Here is a 17,293-nt window from a genome sequence, read left to right as displayed (position 1 = left end):
TGTGATCATCTAAAACGCTTTTTAAAACACTATCATAAAAGTTACCAGTTTCATATCCACTCATATCATTGTTTAACAGGACATTATTCCGAACTGCTTAATTAGTGTGGAGGTAATTAGTAATTAAAACGTTAATTATTTCTGATTACTCAACAAAATAACTATCTCCATGAAGTGGAAACAAATAAGAAAGAAAAAAATTGCTAAAGAGTTGACGACGAGCACCAAAACCACCGTTACAATCGAACATGGGCCCCTGGCCCATTAACTTGTGACCCTATAAGTTCTTCTTCCCACTTGGCAAGATCCGCGGGGAGTTTTGAACTCGTTAATGTTTACCACGTGGACCTTAATCTCAATTAAATTTAAATTAAATTTCTTTTCAAAATCCACAAAACACGGCATGGATTCTTCCTCTCTACGGAGAATTCAATCTCTGATCAGATTCTCTTCGATGTCTCCCTGAAACACTGTCGAGAGAGAGAGAGAGATCTCGTAACGATGGCGAGAGGAAGAGCGGGTGAGAAAGAGGAAGGATCACTCGAGAAACACATAGGCTTACTAAAGCTAGCTCAAACGCTGTCGTTTCTTCTCATATTCATGGCCGGAATCATCATCGGACTCGCCGCTAGCTCCCACATCGATCGCTACTTCAATTCTCTACCTCAGATGCTATCATCATCATCATCCTCCGCCAACCTTCAGACGATCCCTGATTACTCCAATTGCACAGTCATCCACCGTGATTGCTCAAACGACGACGACGACGAATACGGAAAAGCGGCGGAGAAGAAGAAGCCTAAGATTCGAGATTGCTGGAGCGTCGACGGGTTTGTTCGTCCGGAGAACGTGAGCCATAGGATGAGAGACGAGGAGCTGTTCTGGAGAGCATCGATGGTTCCGGTGAAGGAGGAGTATCCGTACGACAGGGTTCCCAAGGTCGCGTTCATGTTTCTGACGAGAGGGCCTTTGCCTATGCTTCCGCTCTGGGAGAAGTTTTTTAGAGGGAACGAGAAGTACTTGTCGGTTTACGTTCACACGCCTCCGGGTTACTACATGAATGTCTCGAGTGATTCGCCTTTCTACAACCGGCAGGTTCCGAGCCAGGTACGTTTTTTGATGTAAAAGGTTGTGTCTTTTTGGCTTATGTTCCTCTGTGGACAGGAACAGAACAGTGCAAGAACAGAGTATTATATAAGTAGATGAACTATCTATGTAAAATTTATGTGCTCGAGGTGTTGAAGTATAGTCAAACAGTATACTTCTCTAGAGGAACCACATGTAGATTTAAGAGCATGAGAGAATCCTAGTTACATTGGTTCCGAGATTCCATATTTTGGAGACTAAATGAGATCGTTGATGGGTGTTTAGGATTTGAACACACATTGTTAGATACCTCTGTTTCAGGAACAGAGTGTTGCATCATAAGGAAATGAGGCTTTCATTGTTAGCGACACCTATTTCAGAAACAGAGTATTGTATAAGTAGATGAGGCTTTCCTTGTTAGCTACATCTATTTTAAGGTTGTATAGACAAAGACACTCTTTTGCGTTAGTTTGTGTCTGCCAATATGTGTCTTATGGTGGTAATACAGAAATTTTTGAAGTGTATGTTATTGATTTGGAACGTAGCTGGTTTTTAGTTCATTAATGCGAAAAGATTGATCCATATGGGTGAATATGGAACTGCTTAGTTGTGAAGCACGAAACTGAAACGTACTAGTTCTCAAAAACATTCTTTCGTTTAAACCTCTTTTTCTTTTTTACTAATCTCTTTCATGTCCTTTTATATGTTGCAATGGTCCTGGTAATTTGCACAAGGCTTCTTTTCTCACGACACTGAGAATGGTTTGTAATTTTGTTATGTTCTTTCAACATACTTCCACAAAAAAATTGAGGAATACTTGTTCTATACTTTGATTTTTTTTGCAGAAAGTTGCATGGGGATCCCCACTATTGACAGATGCAGAGAAGCGTCTTCTAGCCAACGCATTGCTCGACTTCTCAAATGAGCGTTTTGTGCTTCTCTCGGAAAGCTGCGTCCCTGTCTACAACTTCACAACCGTCTACTCTTACCTTATAAACTCTGCTTACAGTTTCGTCGACTCTTACGACGAGCCAACACGTTACGGCCGTGGCCGTTACAGCCGCAAGATGCTCCCAGATATCAAACTACATCATTGGCGCAAAGGGTCTCAGTGGTTTGAAGTGAACCGTAGAATCGCCATCTACATCATCTCTGACTCAAAATACTACTCATTATTCAAAAAATTCTGCAGACCAGCTTGTTATCCAGACGAGCATTACATCCCAACGTTACTCAACATGTTTCACGGTTCGGTGAACGCGAATAGAAGCGTGACGTGGGTGGATTGGTCCATAGGAGGTCCGCATCCAGCTACGTATGCGGCAGATAATATCACAGAAGGGTTTCTACAGTCGATAAGAAAGAACGAGACGGAATGTCTTTACAATGAAGAGCCAACTTCTTTATGCTTCCTTTTTGCTCGGAAGTTTGCTCCTAGTGCCTTAGCTCCTCTTATGAACTTGAGCTCTACAGTCTTGGGGTTTTGAGTAAACAGATGACTTCTTTTTTTTCTACTTTTATAGGGATGAGATGAGATGAGATTCTTCTGCGAGATATATACATAGGTTATGATGATCTCTTCTTTATACTTTTTTTTAGTTATGAGTTCTTTGGTTATGATCTCATAATGTAAAGGTTGAGCCTTTTGTATGTAAGAGTTTTGCTTCTCCCGACCTGCAGAGCTTAGCTAATCTAGTTATAGATTACCAACACCTATTCTTTTTCATCAACATTTTGGTATAGTGAAATGATATAGTTTGATGGAGTTTTTACTAAACTTGAACTCCATTACTCTTTAGAAAGAAACTTGAAGAGAACCATAAAAGATCCCTTACTTTTTCATCACCATTTTCTTTACCTTTTAATTGAATGAAATTTTGATTAAAAAAAATAATTTTGGTAGAATCTGTATTGTTTTTAAAATCCTCCTAGAAAGAGTATTAAAATTGTTATAATTTGATTGGTTAAAAAATATCCATTTTTAATTATTTTAATTAGATATAAAGTAAAAAGTAATTCTAGAACTAATTAATATTACTTACCAAATATTCTAATAATATTTAATATAATAATTTATTGTAACTAATTGTCAAAAATATAGAAAGTGTAATAATTTTGATTAGTTCTTTTTAATTTATATACTACATAAAATAGTTAGTAGATAAAATTTATAGAAATCGATATATTGATTTAATATTCTTATATAAAATATTATATTGGTAAATAAAGAATTATAATAATTAATTTATAATATCCATATATGTGTTATACGTCATTTAAAAAAAAAAAAAACACTATCTTTCATGGCTTACAAAAATTTTATTTTAATTTTAAATTATTTAAATGAGTTTATAAAACATTTATAAAATATATAAGTTCTCCTACATATTAAACGAGAAGTCACTTAAGTGACTTTTGTTTACATATTGATCATTTGTGAATTTTTTTCGTTATAATTTGCTTGGTCGATAATTTTTTAATTTATTTATTTTAGTTAATTTAAAATAAAAAATAATGAATAGAAAACAATTATAGAAATCGATACAATGATTTCATATTCATATAAATATATAACTGTATTTGTAATAATTATTAATCTCTTATAATGTCCATATATGCTTTATAAAGAATTGGGCTCTAAAAGGATTATATTTAACGGAACTTGTGAGAATTTTAATTAAAAATGTTTGCATTTAAGTCAAATAATATCTATTTATACAAGGGAATTGAGTGGCAACACGAGAGAGAGTCAAGATACAGATGTTAACTAAACTGAATGTGATTTTTATGTTCATACTTTTTTGAATTTAGTATACGTTCGTTTAATGTTTTCTTCTGATTTAGATTCTTAGGCTGAAAAAATGGATCTGAGACTGAGAGCGAGTGGATCCACATGGAGATCAAAATCCAAATCAGAAGCCAAGGAATCTTGCGAACAAAGATAAGCAGAGATGCGAGAGACGTGACCAACAGATTCTCCAACAAAAGTCAAAGAGATCAGATAGTTACGCAGAAGAGGACATGTCCATGAAGCTATACTAGAGAAGATATGTGGAAAAATATCAAGGAAATCAGAATTAAAAGAAGCGAAACTAAAGGCTGGCTAGTAGAGGAAATCTATGCACTATCTAAACAGGTTAAAACAAAAGAAAACATCAAGGTTAGAGTTTTCACCAAGAGCATCTGAATAATGCAGAGTTAGAGCTATTGCAGACGGAGAGCTCAAACTTTTGATTGAAGCAGCAGATGGAGGAAAGAGAACGGAAGGCTTTGCAGTATTGAAATAATTGACCGATCCTCAAAATGATTTTAGAGATGCAGTGGTTGAGATGATCATGGAGAATGGTGTCAACCACCCAGAAGAACTCAAAACATGTTCACAGTTGTTATATCAGTCCAAGAGAAACAAGATCCAGCGAAAGTTTATTATTATCAAAAGAACATTTTAGGATAATCATCAGCTTACGCTCAAATCATGGATATTGGTTAAAATGGTGTAAAGCTTATATGATTTTTTCTAACATCAGTAAAATTAATTAAATAACTTGATTGTATGAGTCGAACCTTTCTTACGATTTCACAATATCTCATATTTGAAATTCAAACAATAACAAGAGATGCACTATCAAGGATATATATATATATATATATATATATATATATATATATATATATATGAAAGTAGTTATACAACTTATACATGGACATTATAACTATCAAGGATTTTGTATTTTAGCAAAATACATGATTTTTTCCGATACCCACAAGAATATACTACATTCTAAAGGATCAAGATACCCACAAAATATATAATAGATTTATATGCATACTAAAGACACCATAAAGAAAGAGCCAGCATAAATAAAAAAAATCCATGTTTAATTAAATAAACTATTATGTCTACTTGAAATATTCTTTCATGAATATTATAGCAAGAAAGGTAGAAAAACTTATAACTAACATTCAATAAGAGAATATTAGCTTTATCGTACGTATTTATGTATAAATCAAATTACGCTTTAATATCAAAAATTATAATTTAGTCGAACTTCTAAATTATTGTACTGTAAAAATTTCAATGGTTGATTAGAAAGAGTAATTTAAATATAACTAACAAATCCCCATAAGGAAAGTTATATATATATATAGTTAGACTTATGCAATGAACATAAAAATTTTAAGTCCCCTAATGAAATATAAAACAAAAAGTAAATATAGAAAAATATTTAGTAAACCAGTTAAGATAACAGTAATAAAAAACTTTAAAATAAATTATTAAACCATAATATTATTAAATAAGTAAATAATAAATCAGATATTTTGTCGATAGAAAGATCAAAGTATGTTTTGTTTATTTGTTAATAATAAACATAATGCAATTTTACCAAATACCAATAAAATTGTATTATGTTTATTATTAAACCCTTTAAATATACTACTATATTATGTAAAATCAGCATCTTCGGTTCGCTTGGTTTGCTCAATTAATAAACCATACCATATCCATAAACCGTGATTTTAAAATATAATATCAATTCACTAAAATCAGTATTACCAAATCCAAACCATGTTTACTGGATACCAATGCATAATTGACTAATTCCACATGAACATAAAATGTCCTACATTTTGAGACATAATATTTTAGTCAAAATGATTTTCATTTTTGCGTAGTGTTCTCAGATTGTCCAAAATATTACATTTATTGCCTTTCTTGCCTTTTCTCTTTATTTCTATTTTCCATTTTATATTTATTATTAAACTTATAAACATGATTAATTACATTATATATAAGCAAATATAACTAAAAATAACACAAAAGCCAAACATAACAACAAAAATTGATAATAATATTAGTTACTAACATTCACCAAAACAACTATAATAACTTAATACACTATAAACTCTTACAATTCGGAATTAAAAACCCAATAATACTAAAAACTCGGTCATCATTGGTTGGTTATATAATTCAAATTTGGTGTACGCAATAATCAAATTTGCATCCAGTTTAATATAAAAAGAAATGTACACAAAATGACATCTTTTTATAAAATCAATCCATCAAATCCCGCCCGTAGGGCGGGTCTACCCTAGTAGTAAATAAGGTAATGTTATGATTGAAAATAATTCTAAGATGTATTTTTGTTTCATTGATTGTATGTTGTATTACTATTTAGAGAAAATAAATAAATATTTGGCAAAAATATGTAAAAAGTTAGAAAAATATTAGCAAAAATTAATAAAAAGAAAGAAATAATAACGAGAAAAATAAAAAATGACCACAAAAGAACAAAAGATGCATAATATATTAATATGTGTTGGAAAAATTAATGTGATAAATTACATATATAATTCCACAATCGTTTGTTATTACTAGATATTCATCAGTTGTTTTTATATCAAATTGATGGGAAATTTACGACTAATTTTCAAATTATTTAATAATATTTTTAATTATTATTCAAAATTTATGACATTATATACTGTCATATAAGTATACAATGAACGACTCTAAGGGAAACTTCCTCACTTTCAGGTACTCCATCTAAATCCGGGAGAGGAAACTCACTACTATCTTGGATTTGATCTTGAAAGTCATGTCTTGAAGGTCTTGTGCTTCATTTCACGAGGTCTCTGCATGAGGCTTCAGATACTCAACCTCCTCGATGAAAATATATGTTGGAGTATAGTTGATCTCAAGCTTACTCCAGATCCTGTTATTTGTTAACCACCACGAAATCTGTTTTTAAGGTAAAATTTACTTCATATCTGAATATGTATTCGGGGTTTATTGCTTTGTATGGTCCTTCGACCTTAAGAAAGAAGATTACCAGATTATTAAGGGACCTATAGGAATCAAGCGTTGTGACAGGCTTGTAAAAGTCAATGAAGAGTAGCACTTATCGCCAGATCCTCTCAAACAGCAGGCGCTAGTCGTATTTGGACTCTTGACACAGCAGGAACCTGGTCAAAGTTACCCTACGAGATTCCTCCATTTGAATAAACAAAGGGTTTGGTGATTTGACTAGATATCATTAAATGTGATAAATTGATCGGATCACGTATTTTAGCCACCAACAAAATAAACGTTATCTCAGATGTAAATTTGTTGATCTTACGGATTGACTTTCTTGCGAGAGAAGCAATAAGTTTTTCATGAGGGTTTACTCTGGGTTTATCATTAATGGTTTGTTAATTTTGACGCAAAAGAGACAAGATTTTCATGCACAGACATATAGTTTTGATATTATATATTATTTAATCAAATTTGGGTTGAGTCAAGCATGAAAAACAAAAAAAAAGAGCTTGCATGGCATCACGACTTGCTTAAACTACAAGTTATACTTATTCTGCTTCAAGACTATATTTAAAGATAATGAGAATCAAACATAAGTAGCAGAAGATCCCTATTAGTTACCCGTGGAAGACCTGGACTAAGAGCTCAGTGGTTAAGGTTGAAGTTTGAGGGTAGTAATGAAGAGTTTCATTCCACATCATCTCTCTTATCACCTCTTCTCCCAATCCCAAATCCTCGTTATATCGAGATCAGTAGGAATTTGAGGTGCCATATAATAGAGGCGCCATGTAAAGATGTCGAAGCGCTTCAGGGACACCAATCCACTTGGACGGGTCGGAAAACAAGCACTTTTTGAAGAATGTCAATGGCTAATATGCAAGTCTAGTAGAGATAGGGGTAGACACAAGACAAAATTTATAGGTACTTGCTATTTGGCTTGGTTAGTTTAAATAGTTTGATTTGATACTTATACTTGGTTTGGTTTGTTCGAATTATGTATTCATAATATTAAGTACTCGAAAAACAATACTTGCAAGTTACTTGACTCAGTTTATTACTTGGCATAATCAAATACTCATCTACAAGATACCGTACTTCATTACTTGCAAGTACTTGAAATAAAAATACATGAAATACATATTTTTACCGATTAAGAAGTAAATTTAAACTAGTAATAAGTATTTTATAGCAGATAATTAGTATTTTCTAAAACAAGTAATGAATAAAAAGTATCAAAACAAGTAACAAGGCAAATACTTTTTAAAGAATAACGATATATGATATTTGACATGTATTTGCAAATAATAAAATTTATTCATTTGTTACTTGATTTAACAACGCCAAATACTTAATTTTGCGAGGCAAATACCGAATATAAGCTAAGTAGCAAATAATCATGTGCAACCCTACATAGAGATCTAAGGGGTGGGGAAAAATCTAAGAAACTATATGAATGATGATAAATGTTTGTAGTTTTAACAGATGAAGTAACGGTAGGTGCGTGTATCCATGATTAAATAAAGATGGTAGGTATCATTATGATCACTCATTCTCTTCAAGACCCCAACCAATTATGTCGATGAAACAGCTCATCAAAAGCCTTTTATGTACAGCATGTCTCAATTCTTTTGATACATAAAACACAGTTAATTTACAGATTTCCAACTAATTCAACATAACTATTACAGCTTTTAAGCATTATCTAAAACAAGACAAAGATCATTTCCAGTTGTTTCTCCTTTTTTTTTGCTCCTTAGATTTATTCAAGAAAGAAAAAATAATTTTACTGTCACTGATTTAATGTTGAAAGATTATTGTTATCTAATACCATTGCATTTTGCATGTATCTACCTAAAATAGAGTTAAATCACTGATTTAGTGTTGAAAATAGCTAGGAGACAGATATGGACGGGTGCTAACTTCAAGTTTCGACACAAATCATTAAAGAGACAGAATACCGTAAAACTCATCTCTTTTGTTATTTACTTACCACTACAGTACAATTTTTTTATTAATTCAACATCTATCTTGTTATCTGGACTAGTCAGTGACAAAAACAACGATGACGTTGTCAGGAACAGAAATATTCAAATTTGAATTAGAAAATTTCCACCTTTTCTTCTTAAAGGCCTGCAATTCAAAAAAAAAAAAATCCAAATTGTGTAGCTAATTAATTTTTGCATGTTGAGTTGTTATATATTTTTTTAATCGCACCTGAATAAAAAGACTCTTCCACAGCTCATTTGGAAATTTAGACTAAAATAACTAATTTGGAATTTCTTTGATCACATTTTTTCATAAAATTTTCTATTTTATCAAAAAAACTATTAAGTGAAATTTTAATTTAAAAAAAAAATTCAAAAAGAAGAAGAGAGACATGTTCGTTTTCAATAAATCTGGTCCCCGTTATTGAAAAAAACAAAGCAACAATAATTGACAAGTCTCTTTCCTTCATCTTTATCTCTTATCAAGAACATTGAGCTCTGTTCTTCTTCTTCTGACTCTTGGTCTGATCTCTTACAAGAAACAGCACAAAAATGGCGTTCGCAGGAACAACACAGAAATGCATGGCCTGTGACAAAACCGTTTATCTCGTCGACAAGTTAACCGCAGATAACCGGGTCTACCACAAAGCTTGTTTCCGTTGTCACCATTGCAAAGGAACTCTCAAGGTTTGAGTTCGTTTTCTTCTTTACATTTTGTGATGATTTCTTCATTTCTTGATAAACACCAGAGGAAGATCTAGTATATTTATAGATGTTGGAGATCAGACCCATTAATAAGTAGACTTTCTTTATATATTTATGTGGAAGAGTGTGACACATGAATCTTTGACTGGTTTAAAGATTTGATGTCCTTTGCTTTTCTTGTTGATGAAACAGCTTAGCAACTATAACTCTTTCGAGGGAGTTCTCTACTGCAGACCACATTTTGATCAGAACTTCAAGAGAACTGGAAGTCTTGAGAAGAGCTTCGAGGGTAAATAATCAGCAAAAGGAAAAAAAGATCAAAATAAGAAAACTTTGCGACTTTTTAATCTTAGAAAATATTAATCCGAAGTTTTTATTTGTGTATTTTAGGGACACCAAAGATCGGAAAACCGGACAGACCTTTGGAGGGAGAGGTAGTCTCAGACAGCAATCTGTTCTTGATTGTATTTTTTGATGTTCTTGTCATTAATCAGCTAACTTGAGTTATCTTTAACAGAGACCAGCTGGTACCAAAGTGTCTAATATGTTTGGTGGAACACGAGAAAAATGCGTTGGTTGTGACAAAACCGTGTATCCAATTGAGAAGGTATATACAATCCAAAATCAGATTTTGAGGTTGTTTTCATAAAAAAACCTGATATGTTATTAGCGTAAATCATAGCCTAAACATTATAATATATTTTCAAACATGTGAAAACTTCAACATTACTGCTTGTTGTGTGGATTTTTTGAAGGTGTCGGTGAACGGGACATTGTACCACAAGAGCTGCTTCAAGTGTACACATGGAGGATGCACGATAAGTCCTTCGAATTACATAGCTCACGAGGGGAAGCTTTATTGCAAGCATCATCATATTCAGCTTATCAAGGAGAAAGGAAACTTGAGCCAGCTCGAAGGAGGAGATAATACCGCTAAGGACAAAGTGGACGCTGCTTGAAAAGAAAAAGAGAAACAGTTCATTTTGACCCTTGAAGAACCAATAGTGTCACTACCCTCGATCGATCCATAACATATAAATTGGTTTTGTTCTTCTTAAGTTTATGTTCTTTCTTTTGGGATCTTTGTTGTCTCCTATGGTGATCTTGTTCACTCTTCGTTGGCTTTCTTGAGATGAAACAAAGAAACATATAAATAATGGATATTTGCTTATGAGAATATACGTATCACGTTCAAATAACAGTTGTTTATGATTTAGCTTTTCATGAAGAATGGAAGAGTATTATTCTCAACCATGTTCTTTGCTTTAATGAGTGACTTTTCATATGTTCTCATTTTAACACAAGCTAATTTGTGTATATGATTCTAAGAGCTTGTGTTGTTACTTATACATGCTTGGCATAATAGTATTATCCCAATACTTGGCTTTATACGTCTCATGCAGAGTTCAGATGTCGTAATAATATTTCTGCTAGGTCTTAGATAGTTAAGAGTCAATAATCTAATTGTTATAGGTATAGTTTACTACTTTAAAGCAAAAGGTGGACGTGCCGGAGTGGTTATCGGGCATGACTAGAAATCATGTGGGCTTTGCCCGCGCAGGTTCGAATCCTGCCGTTCACGTGTTTTTTGTTGCTTGTATATTTTTTTTTCCTGTTGTTCATTGGTTGATTATTTCTTACTTTTAAAGAATTTGTTGTCAACTTATTCATGAAATAGTTGCACATAATAATACTTTTATACAGATGCCTACATATGCATTCAATTATAGATGTCTTATGTCATGGACGGGAAAACTTGTATCCATTATATAAATTACTAAAATATGCAAACATTATGCGTAATTTCGGTTAATTTGTATAGCGTTAGATACGTAAAAGACAGAGAAATGATATTGTTAATGTATATTCATAAAGTAGGCGGTTATATATATAGCCAAGCGAGTCCTAACGATGCTATCATCCCAACTATATATTAATCAAAACTTAGGTGAATATACACACATCAAATCAGATTTTACGAAAAAAACGTTTGGTATATATTACACACACCACAGTATATATTACACACACCACCGTATCTCAAACGAAGACACACTTTTAACGAATCCAACAAAGATCACACGGGAGAAGAGTCTTTAGCACGACTTATGTTTAGTCCAAACCACCATGAGTTGGATCAAACATCTAAAGCCAAAGTCCCCTTCTCATGGGAGCTAAAGCCGGGAGTCTCAAGAAAGAAGAACAGAAGTGGCCGTGATCAGCTACAATGGACGCTTACGCCACCTCCATGTCCTCATGCTGAATATAGTTACAAAGTGTTGCAGAGTCCGCTTGCTGTCTGTCCTTTCACGCCTTCTAACATGGTCAAGACATCGAGGTCCGCTTTGTCAAGTATTAGGAAGAAAGACGTTGACCCTTTTCTTGAAGCTTACAGAAAATGCTTAGAGAAAAGCCCGATTCGCATCTCTTCTTCTTCCATGGGAAGAAACATACAAGCTGGTGATCAAGATTATTACACCACAGACAACAAGAAGAAGTCTTTGCTTTTATGGCTATGGAGTAAGTACTCTTGCAAGTTTCGTACTGATGGCTGGGGTACGGTCTCTCGATTCCGTAAATCCAAGAAGAGAATTGATTCAACAAACATATTTTGAATCTTTGATAATAGTAACAGAAATTTTATAAATACGATCTCATAGATGTTCATCTGTCGAATCAGGATCTCAAAGATGTTCATCTTGAGGTACACTCTCACTAGTTTCTAGTTCTTCTACTTATGTTCTCTGAGTCTGTTTCCGCAAAAAGAAATGGTAAAGATATGAATGAATCTGCTTTGTGTTCCTTGTAGGATTTGTCCCGTCTTCATCATTGTTAGGATTAGATGTTTAATACTGAACTATAGTTACACGAGATATAAATGGGGTGGAAGAATTTCTCTGAGTTTCACTTTTTTTTCTCGGTTGTTCCCGAGAAAGGTAGCATATCATCAAGACAATGAGAAAGACGATTTCCATTGATATTTGTTTATGTGATTGGGCTGGATTTGCTCTCTTGTTATCGGGAGATCGTCTTTTTGTCGTCAATAAAAATTATCTTCACTTAAAATTATGATTTAAATTTCAAACTTTTAAGGTTTAATGGCTAGGATGATTGACATAAACTAACAAAAATCATTTATAGTTTAACGGTTAAGTGTTTTAGTCATCAATTTGTCAAATCAACTATTAGTTGGGAAGAAAATTGTACAATTATAGTTCGATATTAAACTTGTTAATTTCAAATAGTTGGGGATTTAAATGTCCATTATAAGATCTCGATAGTTAACAGAAACTTTATAGATATGATTGTTCGTTGGCAACATTATAAGTGAAATGTTAATGTGAGATTTACTCAATAGTCAACAGAACACTATGTGCTTTGTGGTATAAATATTTGTTTAATATGTGTATTTTTCTATGAAATGTATGTTTCGTTCCACTATAACTTTGAAGTAAACCTTAAAATATAAATTCCATACAAAACCCAAAAAGTCAGAAAAAAATCTAATTTTTTTTTAATAAACCAAACACTAAAATGTATTAAACACAAGTTTATATTTCAAATTATGATTTTATTTAGGATAGTATAGCCTTTTTTTATTTTATCGATAATATCTACAATAAACTAAAATTCGACACATATTTTCATCAAAACTCATGGTTGAATTAATTAGAAAAATAATTCGTTAGCCGCTTAATAACAACTATAGCTTTGATTATATAAACCGCTAATAGCAATTAGACTGATGATCATCCCAACCATCGTTTTCCTTTATAAATCCCACTGCATGCCGTTTCGTGAACTGAAGAATAGTAAAAGCAGACAAAACTCATGCTGTCTTTTCCTTTATAAATGCCACTGCATGCCGTTTCGTGAACTGAAGAATAGTTAAAAGCAGACAAAACTCATGCTGTCTTTTCCTTCATAAATCCCAATCCATCACTATCGTGTTTTCTCCTCCGACAACACTGTCTGAGACTCCGAGGAAGAGAACGATAGAAAATGGAGAGCAGCGAGGAAGAAGACGACTTACCCTCCATCGAAAGCATAACTCCTCAATCAAAGATCGATTCCGTTCACCAGTCTCTCACCGAAAAGGTTCATTCTCTCTGTCTCTCTCTGTCTAGCTACATTTAGTAACTTTGTTTCTTCCTCTGATTCGATCGTTTCAACTTTGAGATAGTTCTCTCATTTGGATCCTTTCGAATCCTACTCATTGATCGAAAGCCCTCGACTTTACATAGATTGTAGTTCATGGAGAAAGTACTAACCTAATCTGTTGTTTGATTTGGTTAAATCTTAAACACTGCAGGGAATTAGAAAGCTGTGCTGTGAGCTTTTGGATTTAAAGGATGCTGTGGAGAATATGTGCGGTGATATGCGTACCAAGTACCTCGCTTTCTTGAGGTAACAACAACTCTTCTAATTGCAATTTTAATTGGAAGATTCTTGTATTGGTAGTGTGATAGATAGTTACTGGAACTTAGGATAAGAGAGACTCTGTTCCACACAGAGTATTACATGAGACTCAGGTTTATTTTTTTTGTTTTTATTTGTAGAATATCTGAAGAAGCAGTGGAGATGGAGCATGAGTTGGTAGAGCTGCGGAAGCATATATCTTCCCAGGGGATACTTGTGCAGGATCTGATGTCTGGACTCGCCCGCGAGATGGATGAATGGAAGCGATCCTCTGGTGGTGATGCAGATGAGTCAGATAACTCTGAGGATAATGATCCATTCCCTAATGAACTAACCGATCCAAAGTCTGAGTTCCTAGAGAAGATTGACATTCTGTTAGCTGAACATAAAGTTGACGAAGCACTTGAAGCGATAGACTCCGAGGAAAGAAACAACCCGGAACTCAAAGGATCATCAGGTGACACGTCATCTTACAAGTCTGCTTTTACCGAAAGAAAAGCTGTTCTCGAGGATCAGCTCCTTAGGATAGCTAAACAACCTTCAGTCAGCGTCTCCGAGTTGAAGCACGCGTCGAACGGTCTGATCAGATTAGGGAAAGGACCTTCAGCTCACCAACTCCTTCTAAAGCATTACGCCACAAGCCTCCGCAGAAGAATCGAAGCCTTCCTCCCTTCGTGTTCCTCCTGCCCTAACACGTTCCCCGCCACGCTCTCCAAGCTCGTCTTCTCCAACATCTCGCTTGCCGCGAAAGAATCCACAGCTCTGTTTGGTGATGATGACAACCCCGCGTACTCAAACAAGGTCGTTCAGTGGGCGGAGAGGGAAGTGGAGTATCTGGTTCGGTTGGTTAAAGAGAACGCGGCTCCTTCTGAAACGGTTTATGCATTGCGTGCGGCCAGCGTGTGTCTTCAAGACTGTCTTAACTACTGCAAAGCGTTGGAGCCGCAGGGGTTGATTCTGTCTAAGCTCTTCTTGGTGCTGTTCCGGCCTTACGTTGAGGAAGTGCTGGAGCTGAACTTTAGACGGGCGAGGAAGGTTATCTTTGACTTGAACGAAACCGACGAGGGGTTGGTGGAATCTTCGTCTTCTGGCTTCGTGGCCGTGTTATCTGAGTTTGCAATCGCTTCGGACACGACTATGACTGATTGTAGCATTCGGTTCATGCAGATTGTTCAAGTAAGTTATAGCTCTTATAACTAATGTTCAAGAAGTCCTTATGCAGTAACTAGACACTTTGTAGAAGATTAGTGACTAAGACACTTTGTAGAAGATTAGTAACTAGACACTTTGTAATAGATTAGTGACTAAGCTGAAGTTTAGTGACTTAGACACTTTGTAGAAGATTAGTGACTAAACTAAGCTGAATATTCGGGTCCACTCGTTAACAAATTATTGTTTTTATATATTTTTTACTATTTGCGCTTAATATTAAATTATTTTAGTGACATAAAAATTACATATATAGAAAAATTAGACAAATTTGTGGATTTGCACTAACTATGTTTTGCTTAACTTTATAGATTTGGATCGATTTAAAATAATTTAGATCGATTTAAACTAATTTTAACCGATTTAAAACGGTTTAAACCGATTTGAGTTGCATAAATCAGACTTTATGAAAATCATTGCTTACACATTTTTTTACTATTTTTTTTTATGATTGTAGAGATGCAAGTTTATTGAAGCTTTATTTGTTTTTTCCAGGACATACTTGAGCAGTTAACACATGTAGCTGTGTTACACTTTGGAGAAAGTGTGTTAGCGAGGGTTCTGCAGCTCTATGACAAATACATCGACTTTCTGATCAAGGCCTTGCCTGGCCACGCAGACGAAGACGGTCTTCCGGAGCTTCAAGACCACACCATCCTCACCAGAGCCGAGACGGATTCAGAACAGCTCGCTCTTCTCGGAGCTGCGTTCACAATACTCGACGAGCTCTTACCAAAATCACTTGTTAAAGTCTGGAATCTCGAGGTTGAAAACGGCGGAGGAGATGGTGGTGGTAGTCCTTCTCTGATCAGTAGCTCTGCACCGGAGTTGAAAGAATGGAAACGACACATGGCTCAGTCGTTCGACAAACTCAGAAACTACTTCTGTCTGCAGTTTGTTTTGAGCTTCATCTACTCTAGGGAAGGACTAACACGGCTAGATTCGCTCATCTATTTAACAGAGACGCCAGATGACTTGCATCTTCCTTCTCTACCGTTTCAGGTCTCTCATCCTCTTGCTTCAATCTGGTTTTGTAGTTTTTTTTTGTCTCATCATCCTCTTGCTTCAATCTGGTTTTGTAGTTTTTTTTTGTCTCATCATCCTCTTCTTGATATGGTAGGCGTTGTTCTCTAAGCTGCAACAGTTAGCTATCATCGCTGGGGATGTTCTGCTTGGGAAAGAGAAACTGCAAAAGATTCTACTGGCGAGACTAACCGAGACGGTTATAATCTGGCTATCAAACGAGCAGGAGTTTTGGAGTGCGTTTGAGGATGAGTCAACTCCACTTCAGGCGTCTGGGTTGCAACAGGTAAAAAACAAACACACTCTCTCTCTTCTACTACTAACCACTCTTTATGTATACATCATCAGCTTTTGAGACAGATAAAGTCTTTTGCTACGTTTTTTTTTGGCAGTTGATACTGGACATGAACTTCACAGTGGAGATAGCCAGGTTCGCGGGTTATCCATTTAAAGTGGTGCAGAACCATGCGTCCGTGGTGATCAACAGAGCCATCAACATATTCTCCTCAAGAGGCATCAACCCACAAAGGTGATAATAATAAAAAATCTCTCTCCATCGAATAAAACTAAAAGTCTCTGTGGTTCTTTTCAACAGCTCACTCCCGAAGGCGGAGTGGTTCACGGAAGCAGCTAAGTCAGCTATCAACAGGCTGCTCATGGGCTCTGATGAAGCTTCAGAAGCGGAAGAAGAAGACGAATATGAGCGTGAAGAAGAAGAGGGAGAGGGAGACGGTCACATTGTCCTCCCTGAGATTGACGACGATGATGAACACTCAGAGTCCCTAGAAACGTCTTCGCTTTCAACAATGGACTCGTTCGAATCGTTTGCCTCTGCGAGCATGGCTGACCTCGAGAGTCCCAGCTTCACCGATTCTGAGTCTTGAGTCCTGAGTCCTCACCAGTCTTGTCTTTTTTTTTTGTTATATTAATGTAAGATGTTGTCGGACGTATAACTTGGTTTAGCAATATTAGATTATTATATCCGGTTAAGGTCGGTTAAGTTAGCAATATAGGCCGATGTGAACAAAGAAGTAAGCAATATAGGCCCATTTGTGGCCCGTTTGGG

At 34.9% G+C, this 17,293-nt stretch overlaps 3 protein-coding genes, 1 long non-coding RNA gene and 1 other non-coding gene across 6 annotated transcripts; all 5 read left to right on the top strand.

The window, feature by feature from the left end:
- Positions 1-353: 353 nt before the first annotated feature.
- LOC108806557 (glycosyltransferase BC10) lies at positions 354-2,759 on the top strand. Of its 2 annotated transcripts, XM_018578700.2 has the most exons (3): positions 354-1,107; positions 1,821-1,847; positions 1,932-2,759. In XM_018578700.2, the coding sequence occupies exons 1-3, from the start codon at positions 502-504 to the stop codon at positions 2,571-2,573; spliced, it is 1,275 nt and encodes a 424-aa protein (XP_018434202.1). In that variant the 5' UTR covers positions 354-501; the 3' UTR covers positions 2,574-2,759. The 2 variants fall into 2 exon arrangements, with proteins under 2 accessions (XP_018434202.1, XP_018434203.1); XM_018578701.2 differs by lacking the exon at positions 1,821-1,847 and having other exon boundaries at positions 357-1,107.
- Positions 2,760-3,803: 1,044 nt separating this feature from the next.
- Positions 3,804-4,676, top strand: LOC130498361 (uncharacterized). The gene is made up of 2 exons (XR_008937255.1): positions 3,804-3,864; positions 3,931-4,676. It is a non-coding gene; the product is annotated as an uncharacterized LOC130498361 (long non-coding RNA).
- A 4,625-nt stretch (positions 4,677-9,301) lies between these two features.
- On the top strand, positions 9,302-10,775 carry LOC108806656 (LIM domain-containing protein WLIM1). The gene is made up of 5 exons (XM_018578825.2): positions 9,302-9,558; positions 9,769-9,865; positions 9,967-10,010; positions 10,094-10,183; positions 10,332-10,775. Exons 1-5 carry the CDS (start codon positions 9,424-9,426, stop codon positions 10,533-10,535), a joined length of 570 nt encoding a protein of 189 aa, XP_018434327.1. The 5' UTR covers positions 9,302-9,423; the 3' UTR covers positions 10,536-10,775.
- A 301-nt stretch (positions 10,776-11,076) lies between these two features.
- TRNAS-AGA (transfer RNA serine (anticodon AGA)) lies at positions 11,077-11,158 on the top strand. Its single transcript has one exon. It is a non-coding gene; the product is annotated as a tRNA-Ser (tRNA).
- Positions 11,159-13,508: 2,350 nt separating this feature from the next.
- Positions 13,509-17,217, top strand: LOC108813212 (exocyst complex component EXO84C). Its single transcript, XM_018585701.2, has 7 exons — positions 13,509-13,674; positions 13,889-13,983; positions 14,136-15,171; positions 15,700-16,206; positions 16,325-16,513; positions 16,620-16,756; positions 16,823-17,217. The coding sequence occupies exons 1-7, from the start codon at positions 13,579-13,581 to the stop codon at positions 17,109-17,111; spliced, it is 2,349 nt and encodes a 782-aa protein (XP_018441203.1). The 5' UTR covers positions 13,509-13,578; the 3' UTR covers positions 17,112-17,217.
- The last annotated feature ends 76 nt before the right edge of the window (positions 17,218-17,293 follow it).

This window comes from Raphanus sativus, chromosome 8 (assembly GCF_000801105.2).
Source record: "Raphanus sativus cultivar WK10039 chromosome 8, ASM80110v3, whole genome shotgun sequence".
Lineage (NCBI taxonomy): Eukaryota > Viridiplantae > Streptophyta > Magnoliopsida > Brassicales > Brassicaceae > Raphanus > Raphanus sativus.
Note: the sequence above shows the minus strand (reverse complement) of the source record. Positions and strands in the feature narration are given on the sequence as shown.

What these genes read in the sequence shown, in the direction of transcription:
- LOC108806557 (XM_018578700.2), top strand. Translation starts at nt 502, where the DNA reads ATGGCGAGAGGAAGAGCGGGTGAGAAAGAGGAAGGATCACTCGAGAAA. An exon ending in ACCGGCAGGTTCCGAGCCAG is followed by an intron (nt 1,108 to 1,820) that starts GTACGTTTTTTG and finishes AATTTGCACAAG; the next exon opens with GCTTCTTTTCTCACGACACT. An exon ending in TTCTCACGACACTGAGAATG is followed by an intron (nt 1,848 to 1,931) that starts GTTTGTAATTTT and finishes TTTTTTTTGCAG; the next exon opens with AAAGTTGCATGGGGATCCCC.
- LOC108813212 (XM_018585701.2), top strand. Translation starts at nt 13,579, where the DNA reads ATGGAGAGCAGCGAGGAAGAAGACGACTTACCCTCCATCGAAAGCATA. An exon ending in TTCCTTCTCTACCGTTTCAG is followed by an intron (nt 16,207 to 16,324) that starts GTCTCTCATCCT and finishes TTGATATGGTAG; the next exon opens with GCGTTGTTCTCTAAGCTGCA. An exon ending in AGAGGCATCAACCCACAAAG is followed by an intron (nt 16,757 to 16,822) that starts GTGATAATAATA and finishes TCTTTTCAACAG; the next exon opens with CTCACTCCCGAAGGCGGAGT.
- LOC108806656 (XM_018578825.2), top strand. Translation starts at nt 9,424, where the DNA reads ATGGCGTTCGCAGGAACAACACAGAAATGCATGGCCTGTGACAAAACC. An exon ending in ACAGACCTTTGGAGGGAGAG is followed by an intron (nt 10,011 to 10,093) that starts GTAGTCTCAGAC and finishes TATCTTTAACAG; the next exon opens with AGACCAGCTGGTACCAAAGT. An exon ending in CCGTGTATCCAATTGAGAAG is followed by an intron (nt 10,184 to 10,331) that starts GTATATACAATC and finishes GATTTTTTGAAG; the next exon opens with GTGTCGGTGAACGGGACATT.